General features: G+C 37.4%; 1 protein-coding gene across 1 annotated transcript in view; it reads right to left on the reverse strand.

The window, feature by feature from the left end:
- Nucleotides 1–24965, reverse strand: part of PINX1 (PIN2 (TERF1) interacting telomerase inhibitor 1) — a 120130-nt gene extending 95165 nt beyond the window's left edge. The window contains exons 1-4 of the mRNA XM_037812971.1: nt 24832–24965; nt 20180–20289; nt 16050–16142; nt 8881–8959 (exon numbers count right to left, since the gene is read on the reverse strand). Of these exons, the coding sequence (XP_037668899.1) occupies nt 8881–8959; nt 16050–16142; nt 20180–20289; nt 24832–24850 (301 nt within the window). The 5' untranslated portion in view covers nt 24851–24965. The remainder of the gene's footprint in view (nt 1–8880; nt 8960–16049; nt 16143–20179; nt 20290–24831) is intronic.
- Between the last annotated feature and the right edge of the window lie 1272 nt (nt 24966–26237).

The raw sequence follows: 26237 nt of genomic DNA on the forward strand, positions 1-26237 counted from the left end.
TAAAGATCTCCAGAAAGAATCATGATAGGGGTAAATATAAATGCCAGTATGATTGTATTTTTGGTTTGTAACTCCACTTTTACTTCCTACAGGTTCTAAAAGGCAAAAGCATAAAATGTAATGAGAAATCAGTGGTTTTGAACTCATAATCCATAAACATGTAATTTGTGACGAGAACTACATAATGGTGTTTTAAAACTTCAACTTCTATATGAGACCAAAGGAAGACATATTTATTCTGTGCCAAATCTATATTTTCTGTAGCACACTATATAATTTAACCTGTATGGTCAGTTTATTCAAACACCATAACCTTGCATAGGGAATGAGATCTGGTTTGTTTGTACAGGTTAATGTGAAGCCCCAAAACATCCCAGAGTAATATGGGCAGAGAATAAAATCCCCTTGAGGGTCTGGGAAAAAATGTGGGAATATTAAACTTCCTCACCTGGGGAATTACTGATATTCTCACAAGCATCGGGGACTACCAATGTAGAAGGCCAAGCCCTCGATCTTGGGGTTTGCCCTTATGAAGCTTGTTACTGCAAAGGAGAGGCTAACCCTACTTATAATTGTGCCTAAGAGTCACCCCCAGAGAACCTCTTTTGTTGCTCAAATGTGGCCTCTCTCTAAGCCAACTCGGCAGGTGGACTCACTGCCCTCCCCACCACGCGGGACATGACTCCTGGGAGTGTAAATCTCCCTGGCAACATGGGACATGACCCCCAGGTATGAACCTAGACCTGGTATCATGGGATTGAGAAAGGTTTCTTGACCAAAAGAGGGAAGAAAAATGAAACAAAGTAAAGTTTCAGTGGCTGAGAGATTTCACATGGAGTCAAGAGGACATGCATTATATAGATATTCCTTTTTAGTGTATTGGAATAGCTAGAAGGAAATACCTGAAACTGTTGAACTGCAACCCAGTAGCCTTGATTCTTGAAGATGACTGTATAACTATATAGCTTACACTGTGACTGTGTGATTGTGAAAACCTTGTGGCTCACACTCCCTTTAGCCAATGTATGGACAGGTAAGTAGAAAAATGGGAACACACAGTAAATGAATAATAGGGAGGTATGGAGGGATGGGATGTTTTTGGTCTTCTTTTTTACTTTAATTTTTATTCTTATTTTTCATGTGTGTGGTAATGAATATGCTCCAAAATTAAATGTGGTAATGAATGCATACTATACAATGGTACTGTAAACAAATGACTGTACACTTTGGATGACTGCATAGTATGTGAATATATCTCAATAAAAGTGAATTAAAAATAAAAAGAATAGAGGAGGATTCCACTTCTGTCTATGAAGAGTAACTGCCATGGGGCATGCCCTTCCACTATAAACAATGAGAATACTAAACAAAACATATGTAACAACTGTTAGGCAGTAAAACAGGCAGCACAAAACTGTGATCCCTGAGAGAAGGGAAACAAATGATGTGGCCCTATAATTACCCCAGCTTTCTGTCTAGAGATGATTTCTGGACCATGGCACAGGAGGAGGAGCTCAAACAGAGACCAGCAGTCTCACTGAGTTGAGAACAGAGATTTGGAGTTTGAGAAAGCTGAAGTGTCTATAATTTGTGTAGGAAAGAACCAGAGAAGAGGGAGGTATGCAGACAAGCTTCAGAAATTTGCAAGCATCTGACTAAACACCAAAGCTCTGGAGAGTGAAACTACAGGAGGCTACTTAGGCAAAGAATAACTCCTGGGGAAAAAACTATTATCAGAGAGCTGTAAGGCAAACAATTTCCAAAACTCATATAAGGCTCAAGTCACCTATTAAAAAAATAAGAATTTCAATTTGGACTGCAAATCAAGACCTAGTTATATACTGTAAATAACACATATACCTAAAACAAAATAATTCAAAAAGTCTAAAGAAAAGGGAATGGACAAGTGTACATTAGGTAAATGGAAACAGTAAGAAAACAGTTGTAGCACCTGATATCAAAGTAGAATTCCAGGCAAAGAGCATTAAGCATAACGGCTTTTGGTGGTTAAAGCCACAATTCACAAAGAAGATGTAACAATTTTGAATAGCTATACATCAAATAACACAGCAATCACCCTTAATGAATCAAAAAACATAGGAGATGCAAAGAGATATAATATACACTAATAATAGGAGACTGGCTTTTGAGTCGTCGTTGTTTGCCAGGGCTGCTGTAACAAACACCACAGACTGGTTGCTTAAACAACAGGAATTCTAGTTTTACAGGCTAGAAGTCCAAAATTAAGGTATCAGCAGGACATATTTTCTCCAAAGTTTGTAGCATTCTGGGGGTGGCTTGCCAGCAGTCCATAATTCAATCTCTGCCTCCATCACATGGTAATCTGTCTTCTTCTGTCTTCTCTTTGCTCATTTTACCATGTCCAAATTTTCTTTGCTTATAAAGACTCCAGACATGTTGGATTAAGGCCAACCTGAATACAGTTTGGCCTCATCTTAATACACCTTTCGAAGATCCTATTTACAAATGAGTTCACATCCACAGGACCAAGGGTTAGGACTTGAACATGACTTTGTAGGGGATATGAGTCAATCCAAAAGTCATAGAAAGGCTTTCTCTATACTGACATAAAAGAGAAATTTACCCATGTTTTTTTCAAGTATTTTGTATGGTTCATTTTTTAAATTAAGATTCCTGATTCATTTGAAGCTTATTCTTGTGTGTTGTGTGAGGTTGGATCTAATTTTATCTTTTTTCCAAATGGTTATCCAAGATGGTTCAAAATAATGAAGATGTCAATTCTCCCTAAGTTAATTCATAACTTCAATGCAATTCCAATAAGACACGAACACGCTTTTTTATAACGCTGTTAGAATCGATACTAAGCTTCATAAGCAAAAACAATAAGACGAGACAGGATAACATGGAGAACTAAAAGCTATAAGGGGGACTAACTATACTGGGCATTAAAACAAACAATAAAGCCTCTATAATTTAAATAGTTTGGCATTGGCACATGACTAAATACACAGACCAATGGGATAGAACAGGAAGTTCAGAGATAGTCTCAAGTATGCATAGCAACTTGTATATGATAAACGTGACATCTCAAATTACTGTACCAAAGATGGACTTAAAAAAAAAATGAGATTAACTGTTTCTTTAATTTGACAATACATTTATCTGTCAGTAATAAGTACAGAATACAAAGTATATGATGTGTTGACAACAGGATTTTAAAATATAGGCTCTACACTCTCCCAGTGTCCTTGTTACAAAGACTCATGGGAAAAAGACTTTTCTGAGCAACATGCATATTTTTATTTTATGCATTTACTAATTCTTACAGCTGACAAATTCTTCTGCTCCACCTTGCTTTACAGCCTGAAAAAAGGGAAGAATAGCCATATTTGCAACTCACCTTTTAAGAGCTGTGCAGGAGTTGCCAGCTTATGTTCTTGAGTTCCAAATATACTTCTGGCTTAGTTTTTCTATTTTATTCTATTTCCCTACTGCCTCTAACTTGTTTCTATTTTTTTAATAAAATTTTTTGTTTCAGACTAGGTTTTAGATTTATAGAGAAGTTGCAGAGATACTACAGAAAGTTCTCATATACCCTGCACCCAGTTTATCCTATTGTTAACATAGGGTTTACTATAATATTGTGAAACAGTTGTCACAACTAATGAACCAATATTGATACATTATTATTATCTGAAGTCTATACTTGATCTCCTTAGTTTTTACCTACTGTCCTTTTTCTGTTACAGGAAGCTTTAGATTTAGTTGTCATGTCTCCTTAGGCTCTTCTATACTGACAATTTCTCTGAATTTCCTAGTTTTTGATGATCCTGATGCTTTGGAGGAGTGCTAGTCAGGGAGTTTGTAGGCTGCTCCTCCATACTAGTTTGTCTAATGTTTTTCTCATGATTAGACTAGGGTTACGGGATTTGGGGAGGAAGACCACAGAGGTAAAGTGTCATTCTCAACAAATTATATCAAGGGAACATACTATTCACATGATTTATCACTGATGTTTAGTTTGATCACCTGGCTGAGGTAGTATCTGTCAGCTTTCTCCACTGTAAAGTTACTCTTTTTTTCTCCTTCCATATTGCTCTCTTTGGAAGGAAGAAAAATAGACTTTTAATAAATGCTGCTAGGATAACTAAGGAGCCATGAGAAAAAGGAGAAATTAGCTTTAACCTCACACTATATACTAAAATAAACTCCAAATGGATCAGGGATCTTAAAAAATGAAACTATTCAAAATACTATAAAAAATGGTAAATTTCTTTTATCTCAGTATAAGTCCTTCTATGACTCAAAATTCAGACGCAATAAAAAATTGACTAATACGACTTCACAAAAAACGAAAAAATTTTTGCATGTCCAAAAGAACATAAAGTAAAAAGGCAAATGACAAACTGCAACATACGTCACAGATAAGGGCTAATATCCCTAATGGACTCTTAAAAATTAAGGGGGAAAGGATAAAAAAAACCAATAGGAAAAAAAAATGGATACAGCACACCTCAGAGATATTGTGGGTGCAGTTCCAGACCACTGCAATAAAGCAAGTATCACAATAAAGGGTGTCACACAAATATTTTGGTTTCCCAGTGCAAATAAAAGTTATGTTTACACTGTACTGTAAACTATTAAGTGTGCAATACCATTATGTCTAAAAAAATATATACATACTTTAATTTAAAAATACTTTACTGCTAAAAAATGCTAACCATCCTCTGGTCCTTCAGTGAGTCATAATCTTTTTGCTGATGGAGGGTCTTGCCTTGATGTTGATGGCTGCTGACTGATCAGGATAGTGGCTGCTGAAGGTTGGGGCAGCTGTGGCAATTTCTAAAAATAAGACAACAATTAAGTATGCCACACTGATTGACTGACTCTTCCTTTCATGAAAGACTTCCCAGTGGCATACAATGCTGATCCACAGTAGAATTTCTTCCAACCTCTCTCAAACTTTATCAATGCTGTATCAACTAATTTTATGTAATATTCTAAATCCTTTGTTGTCATTTCAACAATGTCCACAGCATCTTTATCAGGAGTAGAGTCCATTTCAAGAAACCACTTTCCTTGCTCATCCAAAAGAAGCAACTCCTCATCTGTTCAAGTTTTACCATGAGATTGCAGCAACTCAGTCACATCTTCAGGCTCCACTTCTAATTCTAGTTCTCATGCTATTTCCACCACATCTGCAATTACTTCCTCCATTAAAGTCCTCAAAGTCATACATGAGGGTTGCCATCAACTCCTTCCAAACTCCTGTTAATGTTGATATTTTGACCTCCTCCCATGAATCTCCAATGTTCTTAATAGTATCTAGAATGGTGATTTCTTTCCAGAAGGTTTTCAACTGACTTTGCCTAGATCCATCAGAGGAATCACAATCTATAGCAGCTATAACCTTAGGAAATGTATTTCTTCAATAATAAGACTTGAAAGTTGAAATGACCCCTTGATCCATGGGCTGCAGAATCAATGTTGTATTGGTCGGCATGAAAACACCATTAATCTCGTTGCACATCTCCATCAGAGCTCTTGGGTGACCAAGTGCATTGTAAGAGAGCAGTAATATTTTAAAAGGAATCTCCTTTTTTGAGCAGTAGGTCTCAACAGCAGGCTTAAAATATTCAGTAAACCATATTGTAAACAGATGTGCTGTCATCTAGGCTTTGTCGTTTCATTTATAGAGCACAGGCAGAACAGATTTAGCATAATTCTTAAGGCCCTAGGATTTTTAGAATAGTAAATGAGCATTGGCTTCAACATAAAGTCACCAGCTACATTAGCCCCTAACAAGAGAGCCTGTTTTTTGAAGCTTTGAGCCAGGCATTGACTTCTCCTCTCTAGCTATGAAAGTCCTAGGTGGCATCTGCTTCCAATATAAGGCTGTTCATCCATATTGAAAATCTGTTGTTTAGCATAGCCAACTTCATCAATTACCTTAGCTAGATCTTCTGGATAAGCTGCCCCAGCTTCTACCTCAGCACACACTTCACCTTGCACTGTGATGTTACAGAGACAGCTTCTTTCCTTAAACCTCATCAACCAACCTCTGCTCACTTCACACTTAACTTCTGCAGCTTCATCACATCCTCAGCCTTCACAGAATTGAGGAGTTAGGGCCTTGCTCTGGATTAGGCTTTGGCTTAAAGGAATGCTATGGCTGGTTTGCTATTCTATCTAGAACATTAAAACTTTTTCCATATTAACAAGAAAGATGTCTCACTTTCAGCATGCCTTCCTCACTAAGATTAATCATTTCTAGCTTTAGATTTAAAGTGAGAGACCTACTACGACTCTTCCTTTCACCTGAACACTTAAAGACCTCTATAGGGTTAGTAACTGGCCTAATTTTAATATTGTATCTCAGGCAATAGAGACGCCTGAGGAGAGGGAGAGGGACAGGAAAGGGCCAGTCAGTGGAGCAGTCAGAAAATATGCAACATCTATTGATTAAGTTTGCCATCTTATATGGGTATGATTCACAATACCCCAAAACAATTACAATAGAAACATCAAAGATTACTGATCACAGATCACCATAACAGATATAATTATGAAAAAGTCTGAAATATTTAGAGAATTACCAAAATATGACAAAGACATTTTTCCACTGGAAAAATAGCACCGACAGCCTTGCTCAACACAGGGATAACACAAACCTACAATCTGTAGAAAATGCAACATCTGCAAAGCACAATAAAGTGAAGCACATTAAAACAAGGTATGCCTGCATTTAATTTCCAATTAAAAGACAGAGATTATCAGTCTGGATTTTAAAAAAGCAGGACCAACTAACTCTATGTTGCCTATAAGAAATCCACTTTAAGTACAAAGGCACAGATAGGTTAAAAGCAAAAGAATGGAAAAAGACATACCTTGCAAATACTATAATATCAGAGAAAACTGACTTCAGACCAAGGAAACATTAACAGGGATAAAGTAAGGATCAAGATAGAGAGTGGTCAATCCTTTAAGAAAACATAAGGAATGTTCTTTGCCATTATGAAATGGCCCTCTCATAAAATCTAGGTTGAGAAAGGCTGGTCTAAAGACTACAATTGACAAACTGATCCTAAAATTTATACAGAAATGCAAAGGACTTGAAATAGCAAAAACAATCTGTAAAAAAATTAAAAGAACAAAATTGGAAAACTCACACTAGGTGATTTCAAGACTTCTTATAAAGCCATAGTAATTAGAACAGTTTGGTACTGGCATAAGGATAGAAAAAAGAGTCAAGAGATGTACATGTATACGGCCAGCCAATGTTTTTTTAATTGGTTAACTTATTTTTCACAATGTGCTAAGGTAATTCAAGAGGGAAAGGAAGGTCTTTCCCACACTGATGATGGCACAATTGAATATCCACAAGGAAAAAAATTAAACTCTACACTCAACCTCAAGCCATATACAACAAAATAACTCAAAATGAATCACATACCTAAATGTAAAAGCTAAAAACTATAAAACTTCTGGAAGAAAACATAAGAGAATATCTTTGTGACCTCTGGGATAGGCAAAGATGTCTTAGATAGGACACCAATATCTTGCAACTTTTTGCTATATGTCCAATATTTTATATAAGGAACAAAAGGAAATTCCTTATAAAAAGATTCCTCATAAAATTCCTCATAAATGGTATACAGAAAAGATAATAACTAGACTTCTTTGGGAGTATCCCCAGAATTAACTGAAGTTGCATCCTTGCCTTCCAAACAACCATATGAGAAAAAACTTCCCATACACTCTGTACCAATTTGAATGTATTGTGTCCCCCAAACGCCCTTATCTTTGATGTAGTCTTGTGGGGCAGGCGTTTTGGTGCTGATTAGATTTGCTTGGAATGTGCCCCACCCAGCTGTGGGTGATGACTCTGATGAGATATTCCCATGGAGGCATGGCCCCACCCATTCAGAGTGGGACTTGATCAGTGGAGCCATATAAATGAGCTGACTCAAAGAGAAGGAACTCAGAGCAGCTGTGAGTGACGTTGTGAAGAGGAGCAAGCTTGCTAGAGAGGAACGTCCTGGGAGAAAGCCATTTTGAAACCAGAACTTTGGAGCAGATGCCAGCCACATGCCTTCCCAGCTAACAGAGGTTTTCCAGACGCCTTTGGCCATCCTCCAGTGAAGGTACCCAATTACTGATGTGTTACCTTGGACACTTTACGGCCTTAAGACTGTAACTGTGTAGCCAAATAAACCCCCTTTTTGTAAAAGTCAATCCATGTCTGGTGTTTTGCATTCCGCAGCATTAGCAAACTAGAACACACTCTAAATCCTACAAGTTTGAGGAGAAAACATTATTAATACCATCCATGCCCTTCCCCTCTCGAAACGGTATTACCTTTTTGTTAATTCACAACAGAAACCAAAGTCCAGCTGTTCCATTTCTAGATCCTACAGCTTGGAAAACAATCTGTAGTAATAATCCCTTTGTCAACAAATTTCACCATACTTGAACAATCTGAACCTCTAACGTGAATTAAAAAGTAAAACAAATTTCACTAGGGAGAATCAACATAGAAAAGGCTCTTCTATTAAGCCTTCACTGGCTGCTGCTTTATAGTCCCACTTGATGGTCTTGTTTGTACTTTAAAAACGTCTCTTTTGTCCAACTCAAGCATATCTTGAAGGATCACTTTACTATTTAAGATGTAAACTAAATAGATTTATTTTGCCATTCTCAAACTCTCAATGGGAAAAGTGATTATTATTAAAGGTTCATTCAATGAATGCACTATTAAAAGTAAACATAAATTAATAAATCTAATAGCTTCAATCAACTGACTTTCAAATATACAATGCTTATAGAAAAAAGAGTTAACTAAATTTTAAGTTGAGATAATGTCTTTTATATGGGTAACAAAGCAAATATTTTCCCTACCTGCTTTTTCCTGCCCATGGCAAGTGTTCAGTTCAGTGAGAAGCTGGTTAAAATCATCTTGATGAGCAATCCAGTTGTCCTGAAAATACCAAAATATGAATTACAGGCAATTCTGCAGTTTGCTTACCTTGATTGATATAAAATGTATTTCAGAATCACAGCTATAATAATATCAGAAAAAATAGATTTTATGTCAAAAACTATTACAATGAACAAAGAAGGTCATGATATCCTGAAAAAGGGTTAATTCAACAGGAAGACAAATTATAAATATATATGCACCTAATGGCAGAGCCCCAAAGTAAATGAAACAAATATTGACAGATTGGAGGGGAGAAATAGAAGGTTCTACATTTATAGTTAGAGAATTCAATACACCAGTTTCAATAATAGAACATCTAGAGAAAATCAATAGGGAACCAAAACATTTGAATGATACTATAAACCAAGTAGACCAGACATATACAGAGCATTTCAGCCAACAGCAGAATACATATTCTTCTCTAGTGCACATGGATCATTCTCCAGGATAAACCACGTTAGGTCACAAAGAGTCTCACTAAGTTAAAAAATATTGAAATCACATAATGTATCTTTTCCAAATACAATGGAATGATGATAGAAATCATCATTCACAAATATGTGGAAATTGAACAATGTACTCTTAAAACAGTCAGTAGGTCAAAAAAGAAATCACAAGGAAAATCTGGAAATATCTTGAGGCAAATGAAAACAATACACCACTTCCAAAACTTATAGGATGTAGCAAAGGCAGTGCTGAGAGGGAAATTTATAGCTGTAACTGCTTACGTTAAAAAAGAAGACATAATTTCACAATTGAAGGATCTAGAACAAGAAGAGCAAACTGAACCCAAAACAAGCAGAAAGGAAGAAATAACAAAGATTAGAGCAGAGAAAAATGAAATAGAGAATTTAAAAAAAAGAGAGAGAGAGAAGCAATGAAACCAAAAGTTGGCTCTTGAAAAGATCAATAAAATCAACAAACTTTTGGCTACACTGACAAAGAAAAAAGAGAGGAAGCAAGTAACTAAAATAAAAATAAAGGGGGGGGGGAGACATTACTCCCAACTCCACAGAAATAGAAAGGATTGTAAGAGGATACTATGAACAACTGTACACCAATAAATTTAATAACTTAGATAAAATTCCTAAAAACACACAAGCTACCTACACTAACTCAAGAAGAAATAGAAGATCTCAAAAGACTGATAACAAGAGATTGCATCAGTAGTCAAAAACCTCCCAACAGGGACATAGGGAGGGATATGGGATTCTTGGTAGTGGTGTTGTTTTCTGTTCTTACTATCATATTGTATTCTATGACAAGTTATTTTTCTTTTTTATTATCCTTTTTATTATTTGCTTAAACAAAAAAAAACTTTTTTTTTGGTAGTAATCAATATGTTCAAGTGCTGATTGTGGTGATAAATGTACAACTTTATGATGATACCATGAACGACTGACTGTATACTGTGGATAAACGTATGTGAATAATTCTAAAATGGTAGGAAAAAATACATATAGGAGTAAAAGTGTTGGAGAAAACATGGAGAGAGGGATGTACCTATCTACTGTTGATGAACAGGCAGAATGGTGTGGCCTTTGTGGAGGTCAGTGTGGTGGTCCCACAAAAAGCTATGTGGGGCCATAAAGTCCTGCAACCTCATTATGGGGTTTGTCATTGGAAGATCTGAGAGCAGAGACATGAATGGACATTTGCACACTGGTGTTCATGGAGGCAGTATTCATGATTTATAATGGGTGGAGGTGGCCTAAGGGTACACAGACTGAGGAACAGAATGGTGAACTGTGGTGTACGCATACAATGGAATATTGAGCAACTACAAGGAGTGAAGCTGAGACATGCAACGAGGTAAATGGATCCTGTACACAGCATTTTGAGTGAAGTATACCAGAAATAAAGGCAAACACTATAATGCCTCACCAATATGGACTAACTACAATGTGTAAACTCAGAATTGAATCTTAGAACACAGTCTAAGAGGGGAACAATTATTGTAAAGGTCCCTAGATTGTAAGCTCTTATAGCAGTCAAATCTATTCCTGAATTGTAACGGCTTTCTCCAAACCCTGAGATGCTGATTCCTTAGTGTATAACCTGACTGGTCTCTGGAACACTGGGTATCTCTGTGATACCTGAAACTCAGAGCTAGAGCTTGGCAGATATGAATGTCAGTATTAGCGCATACAGCAACCGTTAAAAAAAAAAAAAAGCTGAAAAGGAGCCCAGACTTCAATTAGTGATATGAATGAAGCAAATCTGGTTAAGACTAGAGCAAACCAGGCAAAAGGGTAAAGGTTGAAACTGACTGTTTTAAAACTTCAACTTCCATGTGAGACTAAGGAAAGAGATGTCTATTTGGTGCAAGATCTATATTTTCTAAACAGTATAACTCTACAGTCAGTTTGTTCAAACACAATTACACGGAACTTTGAATAGGAAGTGAGATATGGTAGGTTAGTATAGGTTAGAGAGAAATAGTGACACATCCCAAAGTAATTTGGGCAGAGCATAAAAATATATTTGCAGGGTCCCCCTGAGGAACTGGGGGAAAAGTGTTGGACTTCCTCACCTGGACTGATGCTGATGTAGTCACAAACATTAGGACTGGTGGTTTGATATGCTGAGCCCTCTATCATGGGACTTGCCCTTATGACACTCGTTACTGCAAAGAAGAGGCTAAACTTGCATATAACTGTGCCTAAGAGTCTTCCCCTGAGTACCTTTTTGTTCCTCAGATGTGGCCCTCTCTCTCTCTCTAAGCCACCTCGGCAGGTGAACTCACTGCCCTCCCCCCTATGTAGGACTCAACTCCCAGAAGTGTACATCTCCCTGGCAACGCGGGATATGACTCCCGGGGATGAATCTGGACCCAGCATCGTGGGCTTGAGAATATCTTCTTGACCAAAAGGGGCACGCAGAATGAAATGAAGTAAAGTTTCAGTGGCTGAGAGATTTCAAATGGAGTCAAGAGGTCACTCTGGTGGACATTCTTATGCACTATATAGATAACACCTCTTAGGTTTTAATGTATTGGAATAGCTTGAAGTAAATACCTGAAACTATCGAACTGCAACCCAGTAGTCTAGACTCCTGAAGACGATTGTATAACAATGTAGCTTACAAGGGGTGACAGTGTGATTGTGAAAACCTTGTGGATCACACTCCCTTTATCTAATGTATGGATGGATGAGTAGAAAAATGGGGACAAAAACTAAATGAAAAATAAGGTGGGATGGGGGATGATTTGGGTGTTCCTTTTTACTTTTTACTTTTATTTTTTATTCTTATTCTGATTCTTTCTGATGTAAGGAAAATGTTCAAAAATAGATTGGGGTGAGGAAGGCATAACTATATGATGCTACTGTGAACAGCTGATTGTACACCATGGATGACTGTATAGTATGTGAGTATATCTCAATAAAACTGAATTTAATTTTAAAAAAAAACCTCCCAAAAAAGAAAAGTCCAGGACAAGATGGCTTCACTGGTGAATTTTACCAAACATTCCAAGAAGAATAAATACCAATCCTGCTCAATTCTTCCAAAAAATTGAAGAGAAGGGAACACTCCTTAAATCATTCTATGAGGCCAACATCACCCTAATACCAAAGCCAGATAAAGATACCACAAGAAAAGAAAATTAGAGACCAATATCCTTTATTAATATAGATGTAAAAATCTTCAAAAAAAAAAAAAATAGCAAACAGAATCCAACAGCAAGTTAAAAGAACCATTCACCATGATCAAATGCAATTTATCCCAGTTGTGCAAGAGTGTTTCAACATAAGAAAATCAAGTAATGTAACACACCACAATAATAGAACAAAGGGGAAAAAACACATGACCATCTCAATGATGCAGAAAAGGCATTTGACAAAATCCAGTACCCTTTCTTGACAAAAATACTTAGAAAACTAGAATTAGAAGGAAACTTCCTCCACTAGATAAAGGGCATATATGAAAAACCCACAGCTAAAATCATAGTCAATGGTGAAAGGCTGAAAGCTTTCCCCGTAAGATCAGGAACAAGACAAGGATGTCCACTGTTACCACTGTTATTCAACATTGTAATGGCAGTTCTACTGGCAGTTCTAGGCAGAGCAATAAGGCAAGAAAAAGAAATAAAAGGCATCCAACTTGGAAAGGAAGAAGTAAAACTTTCCCTATTTGCAGATGGCATGATACAGAAAATCCTGAAAAAAACACAATAAAGCTACTAGAGCTAACAAACAAATTCAGCAAAGTGGTGAGGTACAAGATCAACATGCAAAAATCAGTGATGTTTCTATACACTAGTAATGAACAATCTGAAGAGAAAATCAAGAAAAAAGTTCATTTACAGTAGCAACTAAAAGAATCAAATATCTAAGATAAATTTAACCAAGGATATAAAGGGCTTATACATGCAAAACAATAAAGTATTGCTAAAAGAAATTAAAGAAGAACTAAATAAATGGAAGGACATCCAATGTTCACAGATTGGAAGACTAAATATTAAGATGTCAATTCAACCCAGTGATTTACAGATTCAACACAATCCCAATCAAAATTCCAACAGCCTTCTCTGCAGAAATGAAAAAGCCAATCACCAAATTATATGAAAGTTATGGTAAGGGGCCCCAAATAGCCAAAGCCATCTTGAAAAAGAAGAATGAAATTTAAGGAGGACTAACACACCCCGATTTTAAAACTTACTACAAAACCACAATAATCAAACAGCATGGTCCTGGCACAAGGACAGAAATATAGACCAATGTAATTGAATTGAGAGTTCAGAAATAAACCCTTATAATCTATGGTCAACTGCTTTTTGACCAGAGGGCCAAGTTCATTCAGTGGGGAAGCAAGTCTCTGTAACAAATGGTGCTGGGAAAACGGGATAGCTATACACAAAAGACTGAAGATGAATCTCTACCTCCTATCACGTACAAAAAATAACTGAAAATGGAAAAAAGACCTAAATATGAGAACCAAAACTATAAAACTCCTAGAAGAAAACATAAGCATTTTCAGGACTTTGTGTTAGGCAATGGTTTCCTAGACTTTACACCAAAAACAAGAGCAACAAAAGAAAAAATAGATAAATGTGACTTCATCAAAATTAAAAGTGTTTGTATATCAAAGGATTTCATCATGAAAGTAAAAAGACAACAAACCAAATGGAAGAAAATATTTGGAAACCACATGTCTGATAAGGTTTAATACCCAGAATATATAAAGAAATCCTACAATTCAACAACAAAAAGACAAGCAACTCAATTAAAATATAGGCAAAAGACCTTTCTCCAAAGAAGACAAATGTCCAAAAAGCACATGAAAAGATGTTCAACATTAGGGAAATGCAAATCAAATCCACAAGGACATACAATTTTAGTACCCACTGGAATGGCTACTATTCAAAAAAAGGAAAATAAGTGCTGAAGAGGATGAAGAGAAATAGGAATTCTTCTTCATTATTGGTAGGAATGTAAAATGGTATAGCCACTGTGGAAGAGTTTGGTGGGTCCCTCAGATAGTTAAATATACAATTTCCATATGACCCAGCAATCCCATTTCTGGATATATACCCAAAAGAACAGAAAGCAGGGAATTGAACAGGTATTTTCACATGAATGTTCATAGCAGCATTATTCACAACTGCCAAAAGATGGAAGCAACCCACCTGTTCATCAAGAGATGAACTGATAATCAAAATGTGGTATATACATGCAATGGAATACTACTCAGCCATAAAAAGGAATGAGTTCTGATATGCGACAACAGGGATGAAACTTGAAGACATCATGTTGAATGAAATAAGCCAGACCGAAAATGATAAATATTGCATGATCTCACTGATATGAAATATGAAAATATGACACTGTAATTACAATAATAAATTTTATTTTAGAATAAGCAAAAATCACAGACTCAGATACTAGAATACAGGTTACCAGGGACCAGGGTGGGGTAGGGAATGGGGAATTAATGCTTAATTGGCGCAGATTTCTTTTGAGGTGATGGAAAGGCTTTGATAAGGGTTGATCGTGACGGTAGCACAACATTGTGAATGTAATTAATAGCACTGAATTTTATATCTGAAAGTGGTTGAAGGGGGAAATTTTAGGTTGTATATGTTGCCAGAATAAAAAATTTAAAAAGCAAACAAACCATAGGCCTGTAGAACACAGTGAACCCTAATGTAAACTACAGTCTTAATAGTGCAATTATAATACTATTCCATCATCAATTGTAACAAAGGTACCACATTAAGACAAAGTGTTAATAAAAGGAGGGATATATGGGAACTGTGAATTTTCTGCATGATTTTTCTATAAACCTACAATTTCCCTAAAAACAACAAAAAAAAACTAAAGAAACCAACTTTATATACATTCTTTCTTTGGTGATTTAAAAATTTAACTACTATTCTAGAAAATTGCTATAGTACACTACTTAGAGGTATTGAACTAATCAAAGTATTTCATTTTACCTAAAGTAATTATCCAGATTTTCTACGTGAATCTGGGTCTGCAAAAATTTAAGAACAAACCTTTCTGCTTAGACATTTCCTAAAGCAAACAAAGTTACTGAAAATGAAAAGTATCATAGGCAACTAATTTTTGATTACAGTGTCATATTTTCAAAGTGTAAATGTTTAAGTGGAAATGTGAATAAATTCAGCTGTTGTCCACCAACCATCAGAAACCAACAAAGGCACAGGAAAAGAACAACACTTTCATGCAGTATTCCTAAAACTATATGTGACCAACTTTTAATATAAGTTAATATTAGAACACAAATAAAAGATAAAAATTCTTTTCTGTACTGACTTGAATATTTCTATGAAAAGAAAACTTTTTCTTTTTGCAAAGTTTATCAATAACACTGATTTGATGGTTCCCTCAGATAGTTAAGTATACAATTTCCATATCTAGCAAATAAAGGATCCCATAAGGACACTAATGCAAAATGGCATGTTACATGATAAAGAGTCAGCTTGATTATCCAAAACATGGATAGAGATAACACACACTTGAATAGTTAAAAATTGGTCAACCAATCCTTTGATTAAAATTGTTATAGCTAAAAAACTGAAGTTAATAATTCAGGGAAAACACCAAGCAGACAAACTGTTGCTCACTTCATTATTGATTGTAGCTCCAAGTCCCAGGTGATTATTTTTAACTTGAACTTTAATATGATCTGTGGCTCCTTGCTCTTGAGCCCCTAAACCCTGTGGAGATTAAACACAAAGAAAGTTAGTATTTTTGTCATGTATAAAGAGAGAGTACTTCTTTTTTCCTTCTTCAACCATTCAGTTAATAAGTATCTAGGAGTGAGGCACTATCCTTGCCCTCAAGGAGGATATAGTCTGATGGATTCTTACAAGGGAACATATTCCGGAATATCAAGGATCAACTTATAATAGTGAATCCCTTCTTCAACCTGAAACCAAATTTAAGGGCCAAGTAAACACTAAGCTTCATCATTCTGATGTTCAGAAGCAAAGTGTACTACCACAAAACTATGAGAAATCCAGTAGAGGTCTATGCCTCTTTCCAGTACGTAAGTTTACAAAAACATTGGGGAAGGGAGGAGAGGACTCCAAGTCCCCTGCATCAATTAGCCCCCATTTGAAAGGTGTTTCAGGCCAAGGAAACAGTAGGTGCAAAGCCCCTAACAAGGGAAAGAGCTTGGAACTCTAGAGAAGTTTTTAAAAGGCACCTAGGTCTGCTGCAGCAGTGAAGGAAGAGGAAATAAGATGATATGAAGGGGATACCCTTGTCTGGGTCACAGAACTGGGAACTGAAAATGGCTGAGGCTTTCTCCACTGAGTCAAAAAAGGAACAGAGTGAGTCCAAGGTGACCCTCCGGCTCTCCAAGGAAACCAGTTCAAATCTTTTTCATTCATTGTTGATCTCTCCTGCTTCTCATCACTCTCCACAAGACAATAAAGATAGTTTAGGGAAAGGAATTGCTGCTGTATAGCTAATATATAATGACTCAAAAAATACCAAAAGAAGAAATGTAGTCAACAGGAGTAGCATCACCAATATGGTGATGTAAGACATCCCCTGGAAAAGTCTCCCCTCAGAATCAATAAAGAAAAGGACAATCTCACTTGATTAGAACTCTAGAGGATGATAGAAACTGGAGAAGGACTCCACAAATGCTGAATCAAAGAAAAAGAAAAGTCATATCCAAGATCAGATGGAAAATTTCAGTCCCACACCCACAAGGCTGGATTCCTCCCCCTCACTTGGACCCACACAGCGTGGGAGGTGCACAGAGCAGCACAGCCAGTGTCCTTCCTGCCATGGCTGCAGACAACAGAGTCACTCCCTGCAACAAGTTAATGCCCTGCACATATCTAAGTACAGGGACCCAAGTCCACAGAGACTCAGGGCAGAACACAAGCAGCTGAGATGTGTTGTATACAAAAGGGCTCCCAAAGAGGGAAAAAGAGAGAGGCTATGGCAGAAGTGTTGGCAAGAGGTGCATACACTCAACTCAGTTTCTGTTGCCTGGACCACATGAACCCAAAATGGACTTTTCTGGATTGACTCACCTATGTGGATTGACCTCATTTGGGTCCACAGATCAGGATACCATATCAGGGGAGAAACTGGAGATGAAAATCCTCACAGGAAAAAATGGGGAAACTGAACTGCTGTAAGACAGGATGGGTCCCAGAACTGAAAAGTGTAAGGAAAAGGGGACACTGAGTGAGGGAAAGAACTTAAACAATCATAGGAGCTAGGGAGAAAATACTGCACAAAAGCAACTAGAACACATCAAATTCCCATGAAAGGGACAGAGAAAAGAAAGCTTTCTCCAAGAGGTGAAGCAATTGCACAAAAAGTGCAATCTTAAAAATTGTTTCACATATCAATTTTCCTCTAAGCACTGCCTTCACTATCAATAGACTATCTAGACTGAAGATCAATAAGGAAACAGAAAACTTGAATCAGAATAAATGAACTAGACCGAACAGACAAAAACAGGACATTGCACCCCAAAAGAGCAGGATATGCATTCTTCTCAAGTGTACATAGCTTATTCTCCAGGATAGAACACATGTAAGGTCACAAAACAAGTATCAACAAATTTTGAAAGACTGAAATTGTAGAAAGCATCTTCTGTGACCATAATGGAATAAAGCTGGAAATCAATAACAGGCAGAGAATTGGAAAATCAACAAATATGTGGAAGCTAACACACTCTTAAACAATCAGTGTGTCAAAGAAGAAATTACAAGGGAAATCAGTAAATACCTTGAGACAAATGAAAATGAGAGCATAACATATCAAAACTTATAGGATGCAGTGAAGGCGGTGCTGAGAGGAAAATTTATAGCCCTAAACATCTACATGAAAAAAGAAGAAAGAACTAAAACCAAAGATCTAACTGAACACTTGGAAGAACTAGAAAAAGAACAGTTTTGGGTTTGTTAAACCCAAAGCAAGTATAAAGAAAGAAATAACAAAGATTAGAGGAGGAATAAATGAAATGGGGAACAAAAAATCATTAGATAGCATTAACAAAACCAAAAGTTGTTACTTTGAAAAGCTCAATATATACCAAAAGTATTGAAAGCAGGGACCTGAACAGATACTTGTACACCGATGTTTATAGCAGCATAATTCACAATAGCCAAAAGGTGGAAGCAACTCAAATATCCATCTATGGATAAATGGATAAAAAATGTGGTATATACACAGAATGGAATATTATTCAGCCATAAGAAGTAATGAAATTCTGATTCATGCTGCAACACGGATGAAACTTGAAGACATCATGTTCAGTGAAATAAGTCAGCCATAAGAAGACAAGTATTGTATGATCTCATTTATATGAAATACCTAAAATAAGCAAATTTATAGAGACAGATAGTAAATTACAGCTCAGCAGGAGACGGGTGGGGGGCGGAGTTATTGCTTAATGGTACAGAGTTTCTGTTTGAGGTGATGAGAAAGTTAGAGTAATGGATGTTGGTGATGGCAGCACAATGTTGTGAATGTAATTAATATCACTGAATTGTACACATGCAAGTTGGTAAAATAGGAAATTTGGAATTATATTTATTTTACTACAATAAAAAGCTAAAAAAAAAAAAAAAGATGATATGAAGGGGAATGATTGTATGGTAGGAATTTGATTTTATTTTAAAAACAATGGGAAACCACTGAACTTTTGAGCAAGGGAATGATATGATCTAATGATCTAATTTATGTATTTTTAAAGATCATTCTAGTTGATGTATGATAACAAATGGACCCTAGGAGGAAAAGAAGGGAGGAAGGGAAGCAGCTGAGAGGCTGATGTAGTGATCAGGGTAAGGACTGATGGTGGTAGGACCAAGGTAGCGTACTGGATACAAAGGAATAACGACTGGGAACGTGGGACATGAGAGAGGCAAAGGAACTATGGATGAATGCCAGGTTTTGCTTGAATATTTGGGTAAATAAAGGACCATTTTCTAAAATTGAGCAAAATTGGGAAGGAAAAGATTTGGGGAGTGATCAATAGTTTTGTAATAAAAAATGATACATTTTGGATGCTTATTCAAGTGGGAATGCCAAGCAGGCTCTTGAACTTACATGTTCAAAGCTCAGAGGATAGATATGGGCTAGATAAAAAACTGAAAGTTCCCAAACTAGATAATTCAAAGCCATGGAATGGGCATGAACGAGATCACCTGAGCAGAGTATAGAAAAGGGCCTGGAGCTAAACCTTGAGGTGCTCAAAGCTCAAAAGTCTGAAGGAGGAAAAGAGCCAGCAACAAATTCAGAAGTAGCTGGTGAGGTAGAAGGAATAAAACAGGAGAGCAAGAGACAGGTTAGTGTTGTGGAAGCCAAGACAGAAGTATTTCAAGTGCTTAAGTGTAGAGATTTGAGTGAAGTTCTACTGGAGTTAGGAATAAATGGAAGGTGAGGAAAAGGAGAAAACATGTAGTGCAGTTAGAAAGAGGAATAAAATATTATTCAGCAACATAAAACTCTGACAGCTAAGTATGAGTTCATGTACAACTAATAAAATGGTGCAGTCTATGAAAGATGAATCATGATATATTAAATGATAAACAAAGAGAGTTAACATTTATGTACAATTCTAATTTTATCATCATAAGGTCACTACAATTTAGTTATTCCTCTAATATCAATTAATGATCCAAAACATAAATTTCTCTGCGTCTCTAAGAAGGATGCATTCTCCTGATTTATAATCTATTTGCATGGCTCAGATTTCTTTTGCTTATCTCCAAAATACCTTTCCTTTTGACCACCCCATCTTCTCTAGCATCCTTTGGCCAAACTTGGAATCATCATTACTCCAGGCAGTGTTTCTTGGATCCACAGCCCACTTCTGCTTCCGCCGACCTATAAATGAAGAAACATCTCATCAGCAATCTATCTTTCAAACCTGGTAAATACCACACAAATAGAAACATACCTAATATATAGATACGCATACTTACATGTAAAATATGTCATATATTCTATTTTATTAGATATATATATCGATTCAGCATGCAATGGAATGTTATCAGATTTAATAATTTATTCTGGTTTTCCCCGTAACTGTCTATTCTTAGCAAATAAATTGACTTATAAGATTAAAATTGAAACGTCCCCTCCAAATGTGACAAACCAAACACTTGATATATGATGGGTTGGGTCCTCCACATTCAGCTATCAGTAGCAACTTAAAGTTTATAATCATTGTGATAGTCGTCATCATCGTCATCATCAGTAATAGTAGCAGCAGCAGTAGTTATAGCTTTCATTGCTGGGTGCTATGTGCTAAATGCTATACATTCATCACTTGATTCAATTTTCAGTCACCCAGTGAGGGCACATATTCTCATCTCTGCTTTTCAGTTGAGAAAATCTGAGGCTTAGAGAAAGCACTTTGCCTGATGTCCCCCAGGAAACAATAATGCCTTTATACAAACCAATATCCTATTGACATCAAAGTTAATATTCTTAATCCACAGTATATATAAGGCATGACCTTGGAGACTCTACTATATACTCAGCACATATGTACTACAGAAAATAACAATACCACTCCTTTTCACAGAAATGTCCTAAACCGTAAGACCCATTCTCTAAACTTCCAGAATAAATTATGTTTCTTTTTTAGTATTTAATTAACATCATTACATGTGTCATGGCCATTTATAGCCATCGCTTATGTTTCCTATTAGACTATAATCTCCTTACGGGTCACATTCATGCCTGAGTTTTTCTTATTCTTCATCGCAAGAAGTAAAAGGACTTTGCCCAAAGCAGGCACTCAATAGATATGTGAATGAATGTATTAATGAATGAGAAAGAAAAGAGGGAAGGAAGGAAGAAAAAAAGAAGGAAAAGGCAAAAAGGAAGGAAGGAAAGAAGGAATAGCATTGAATTAAGGGAATTGCTTTCAATCTTTCCAAATTAGAAGCTTAAATATTTTTTAAATGCATACAAATAATTGATCATTAGAAATGCAAGTTTATCACTATAGTTTTAAGGAAAATTATGGCAGAGATAAAGAATCCCAAAGGTTCATGGAACACAAATATGAAACCCTAAAGAAGACTGTGGCCTATTACCCTAAAGTGAGTAATTTGGAGGTCAAGCATCATTATCACTCACCGACTATTATCAATTAAAGCACATTATCTCACAGTAGATGTATACCTTGACAGTGTCATAACATAATAAAAAAATAATACAAACTTCATCAAAGAGGCTCACTGTACTGCATATAAAATCAATGGAAAGAGAGCCTTAACTATACACACCTTGACAAAAAATAAGAAAAACTACAAGCATGCATGCAGAAAAAGGCTGCTTATAAAGAAAAGCAAGTTGTGTTCAAATTTATAGCATTTTGTAGAGAAAAGGTGACTGCCAATAATGCTATGCCTGGCTCAGTTATCGCTTATCTTAGTTAGATTTCAACATAACACTGTGTCTGCAAATGAATAACATACTAGAGATACGTCGTGTTACTCTCTACTCTACATGTAATTAATCTTAGCTATGAGTATGACCATATGCTGAGTCCTGTGAGTCCTCCTAGTGAATCAGTGAACCTGAGGGTGGTTTGTGGGCTCCTGACACAACCTAGAACAGCACTGTAGGGATACTGCTGGGTCTCAGGGTAGAAAATCCTGAATCTGCAGTCTCTGTTTGAGGCAATATGTATAACCACCTGTCTTATTTGCCATTGCTGCTATAACAAATACCACAAACTGGCTGGCTTAAACAACAGGAAGTAGCTCACAGTTTGGAAGTAAGAAGTCCAAAATCAAGGTATTGTTAGGCCACGCCTTCGCGGAAGTCTGTAGCACTCCAGTAGTGGCTTGCTGGCAATCTTTGCCTCCATCACATGGCAATTTTCTCTCTTTTTATAAGAACTCCAGTCATACTGTCCTACACTGATTCAATATGGTCTCATATAGAGGATCTTCAAAGATCTTCTTCACAAATGAGTTCACCTTACAAGATAGGGAGTTGGGACTTGAACACATCTTTGTGGGGGGCACAATTGAATCTACCCCACCATCTTCTAGCAGGAAGTCTCTTCCTATTTGTGGAGATCTAATTGCAAATGATTCCCTCACCAGGATACTTCTAGGGTAACCCCAATAAACAATCTTCCAAATAACAGCTGCAAGGGACTTCACTTTTCCATCACTCCATGCTTGTCACTGCATGGCTTATGATAGGATTCAGCTTACTCTGAAGGGTATGCTGAGTCCCAAGGGCCAGAAACAAAATACACCAACCATGAATTCTTACTAAAAAATGTTTCAAGAAATATTCAAGGTTGAGGAGGCTGCAGTATAAAATTTTCATGCAGTGAGCATTAAAATTCATTAACTATAGTGCTATAATTTGGTTATAAAATTTAACACTTGCAAGTGTCAAAAACTGATCTTGAAAAGGAAAGATTTTATGAAAAAAATACCTTGATAATCTGGGTCTAAAACTCCAAGTTATCATAAAAAGTGGGAAGTAATGGTGAAAGATAATATCCTGTCTTACACAGCGGAGACCCAATAAAATTGCATATAATAGAGAAATATGGGTTAAAGAATTTTTATGTTTTTGTGAAACAAAGAAGACTACTAGATTTAAAAATAGGATAAGTGCCTATAGTGACGATCAAAGCATACAAAGTATAGTTCATAAAACAATGGAACACAAAGGAAATAGCATACCTAATGATGTGAAAATGTTCACAATCTAATGCTAAGTAGGAAAAAAAGCAGGATACAAAAACATACCTATAGAATGATCCCAATTTTATAAACTATCAGAGAAAAATAACTTCTGGGTAGGTTACTTCCTAGGACTTTTCTATGCTTCAATTTTCTCATCTCTAAAATAAGAACATCAACCCTAAATATCTAATCACAGGATGTGCCTTAAACATTAATTTAATAAATCATTTAAAAAGGAACCACAAAATACTGTATTACCATAAAAAATATTTGAAAATTTGGAATATATATCACCATCTCATTGATTTTTTTTTTTATGTCAACTTAGTGATGAAGACAATAAGAGAAGTTTTTAATAGCCTTAGAGAAATTGATCATGGAAACAGTACAAAGGAATAGCAGAGCCAGAGCCAATGTTCCCAAGTGCATGCTGAATTGAGCAAACATCAAAAAATATGAAAACCTGAGATCGTAACCATCTAGGCTCTAGGTTTGATTGCTCATTTTTACAAATGAAGAAATAAGAGTCTAGAGGTCCACTATCTAAACATATTCTTTGAGTCCCAACTCATTGACTAAAACTATGAGTCCCAACTTAAATACAATAGAAAACCGCTGATTCTAGTGGCAAGAATATAAAGCTATAGAGATCATTAGATCAATTTTGCCACTTACTAGCTATTAATGACTTTGGACAAATTTCTCCTAAACTTCAATTTCTGCCCCTGTAAAATTGGGGAGAGTGCCTTACCCATTTCCTTTCATGCGCCTATTCCTCTTAGAAAACAGACTGTTGACAGCATTTACTTAACAAAATCCCTGTGCAGCTGCTGTTGGTCTTTTAAGTAAACTGTTTCTGTTTATTGTTCACAACACAACTTCTTCCAGTAAGTTTGGGCGGCCTTTTCATGACCAAAGCAGGACTGCCACCTGGTGGCAAGAAACCTTAGCTACAAATACCATTCAGAATTTAAATAGCCTCCAGAGAAGAAATTCAATCAATTTCAATCTACAAAAATGATGGTAAACATCAAAGGCAGCAAACTGAGGCAGGATGGGGCCTACACTCTTGTCATGGAACAGAGGTAGTAATTCCAAGTAACCAGTTAATTCCAACTAAGTCAAAACACCAAAGTTTTATTTAGAATTACTTATTAGCCTGCACTCCGCCCTCTTCCAACACACTGCCTGTATTTGATACTTCTTAACCCCCTTGCCTTTTTATTTCTGGGTTCAACATATCTTCAAGAATGGGATTTCACTGCCTGAAGAAATCCTTCTGGCCCAATTTCTTCTTCTTTAACCTGAGAAAGCTGAGGCGTGCGCAAGTTAAAGAACCAGTCCGGGTTCCCACGAATAGGGGAGGCAGAGCCAGTCCCTGGACCCAGTGTGCTGACTCATACGAACAAACCGCGCGCGTCCCCAGGTTTAATTGTGAGGACCGGGAGTCTAGACCGGACGCTCAGTCTGTTTTACCGTAACTAATCGGATAGCTAACTTTCGGAGAAGGCTGGGGCTGGAAAATCCAGGGCGAGCCATAATGGGCTTCCCGGCCCCGACCCCCCATCATTTCCGGCATCCGACGCCTCGGCCCCACTGCGCGCCGGCGACCCGCGCTCCCCGCCACTCAGTCCGGCGGAGCGCATCAAGCCCGGAATATTCACCCTCGCGCCCTAATTAGGTTTCCGCGTCCAACACTCACGCTCAGCCAGCATCGACATTTCCGAGCGCCTTATTATGCCGCGGGCCTTGGGACCTGGACGACTGAGGCAACTCCGCTGTTAGCTTGTTGAAAAGCTAGCATCGCCTTAGTCGCACCCTAGACAAATGGCTTCGGCAACCGGCGCGTGCTGGTGACGTCAATTACGTGCGACAAGTGGACAACGCGGCGACGAGTGGGCGGGGCGCGAAGAGTCCGGAGATTGGGGTGGGGAGGGCAGGCAGGCGAGGGAGCGGCGGGAGAGGGTGACAGGGCCGCAGAGCTGGGGGGGAGTGGAGGCTTCGGGGTCGAGAGGAGGTGAAGAGAGGAGTGTTCGTTCATGTACCTGAGGAAATACATGTATTAAATGATTGGATATACGTAAAACTCTTGTCGGAGGGTCTGCCACCTAGCAGGCGCTCAGTAAGTGTTACCTTTTTAATCGTCTTCATTAATGACTGAGTGCCACGCGCGGTGCTTATTGGAAATAAGACATGAACTTTGTCCTCGGGTAGCTCACAGTCTAATGGAGGAAAAGGGAGAAGAGCTATGGACGCGATCGCCCTTAGGGTCGTCAGTGTCCTAGTAACAGTGCGTACGGGCGTTTAGGACACTCGATAGGAGGAGGAGACTTTGCACTGTGGTGCACTCTCTTTTCTTCATCCTCTGCCTCTGCCGCTGACAGACACATACCTGACCCATACATTCGATCCCGAGTTAAGCAGATAACTAATTCTGGGGAAATGTCTCTTTAAATAATGTGATGCCTTCAACAACACAAAGGTGTTTATTTACTTTCCCCACTATGATGTATGCACTGGAACTTTGCCTTTATTATATTCATCTCTGTTTCCATTCTAGCTCGTAGTAAAATAATTTGAGTATGGTAGCAGTTCCACAGATGTTTGTGGAATTTAATTAAAGTGCCTCTGTCTCCAGGGAAAGTTCTAACGAAATTCTAGTAATGAGAATTTCAGGCAGACAGTAAGGGCATGTTTTTGGATAGGTGACTCTCCAATGAACTTAAGATGGCAGTGCACACAGAAGCCCACCCCCACCCCAAAAGTGGAAGATAGAGAACCACCCAAGGCCAAGAGAAGCCATGTCAAGGACTAGATTCCTGTTCTAATGAACTCACCCTTGAACCGGAGCCTAGACAAGGTAAACTCAAGTTTCATAAAATTAGAAAAAGTAACACAACGGAGTATTTACTGCTATCAGTAAATAGGTAGGAGTTGAGGGGGATGAGGGGATGCAAAGTCAATGGAATTTTCACAGCCAAGGCAGAGAGAACAGGCAAGTTGTGATGTGTGTGTGTGTGTGGTGGTGTGTGTGTGTGTGTATGTGTGTGTGTGAGATAACGTCGGGAGATGGACTTGCATAAAATTAGGAAGGCAGGATCACTCAAG

The sequence above is a fragment of the Choloepus didactylus genome, chromosome 20, assembly GCF_015220235.1.
Source record: "Choloepus didactylus isolate mChoDid1 chromosome 20, mChoDid1.pri, whole genome shotgun sequence".
In the NCBI taxonomy this organism is placed as follows: domain Eukaryota; kingdom Metazoa; phylum Chordata; class Mammalia; order Pilosa; family Megalonychidae; genus Choloepus; species Choloepus didactylus.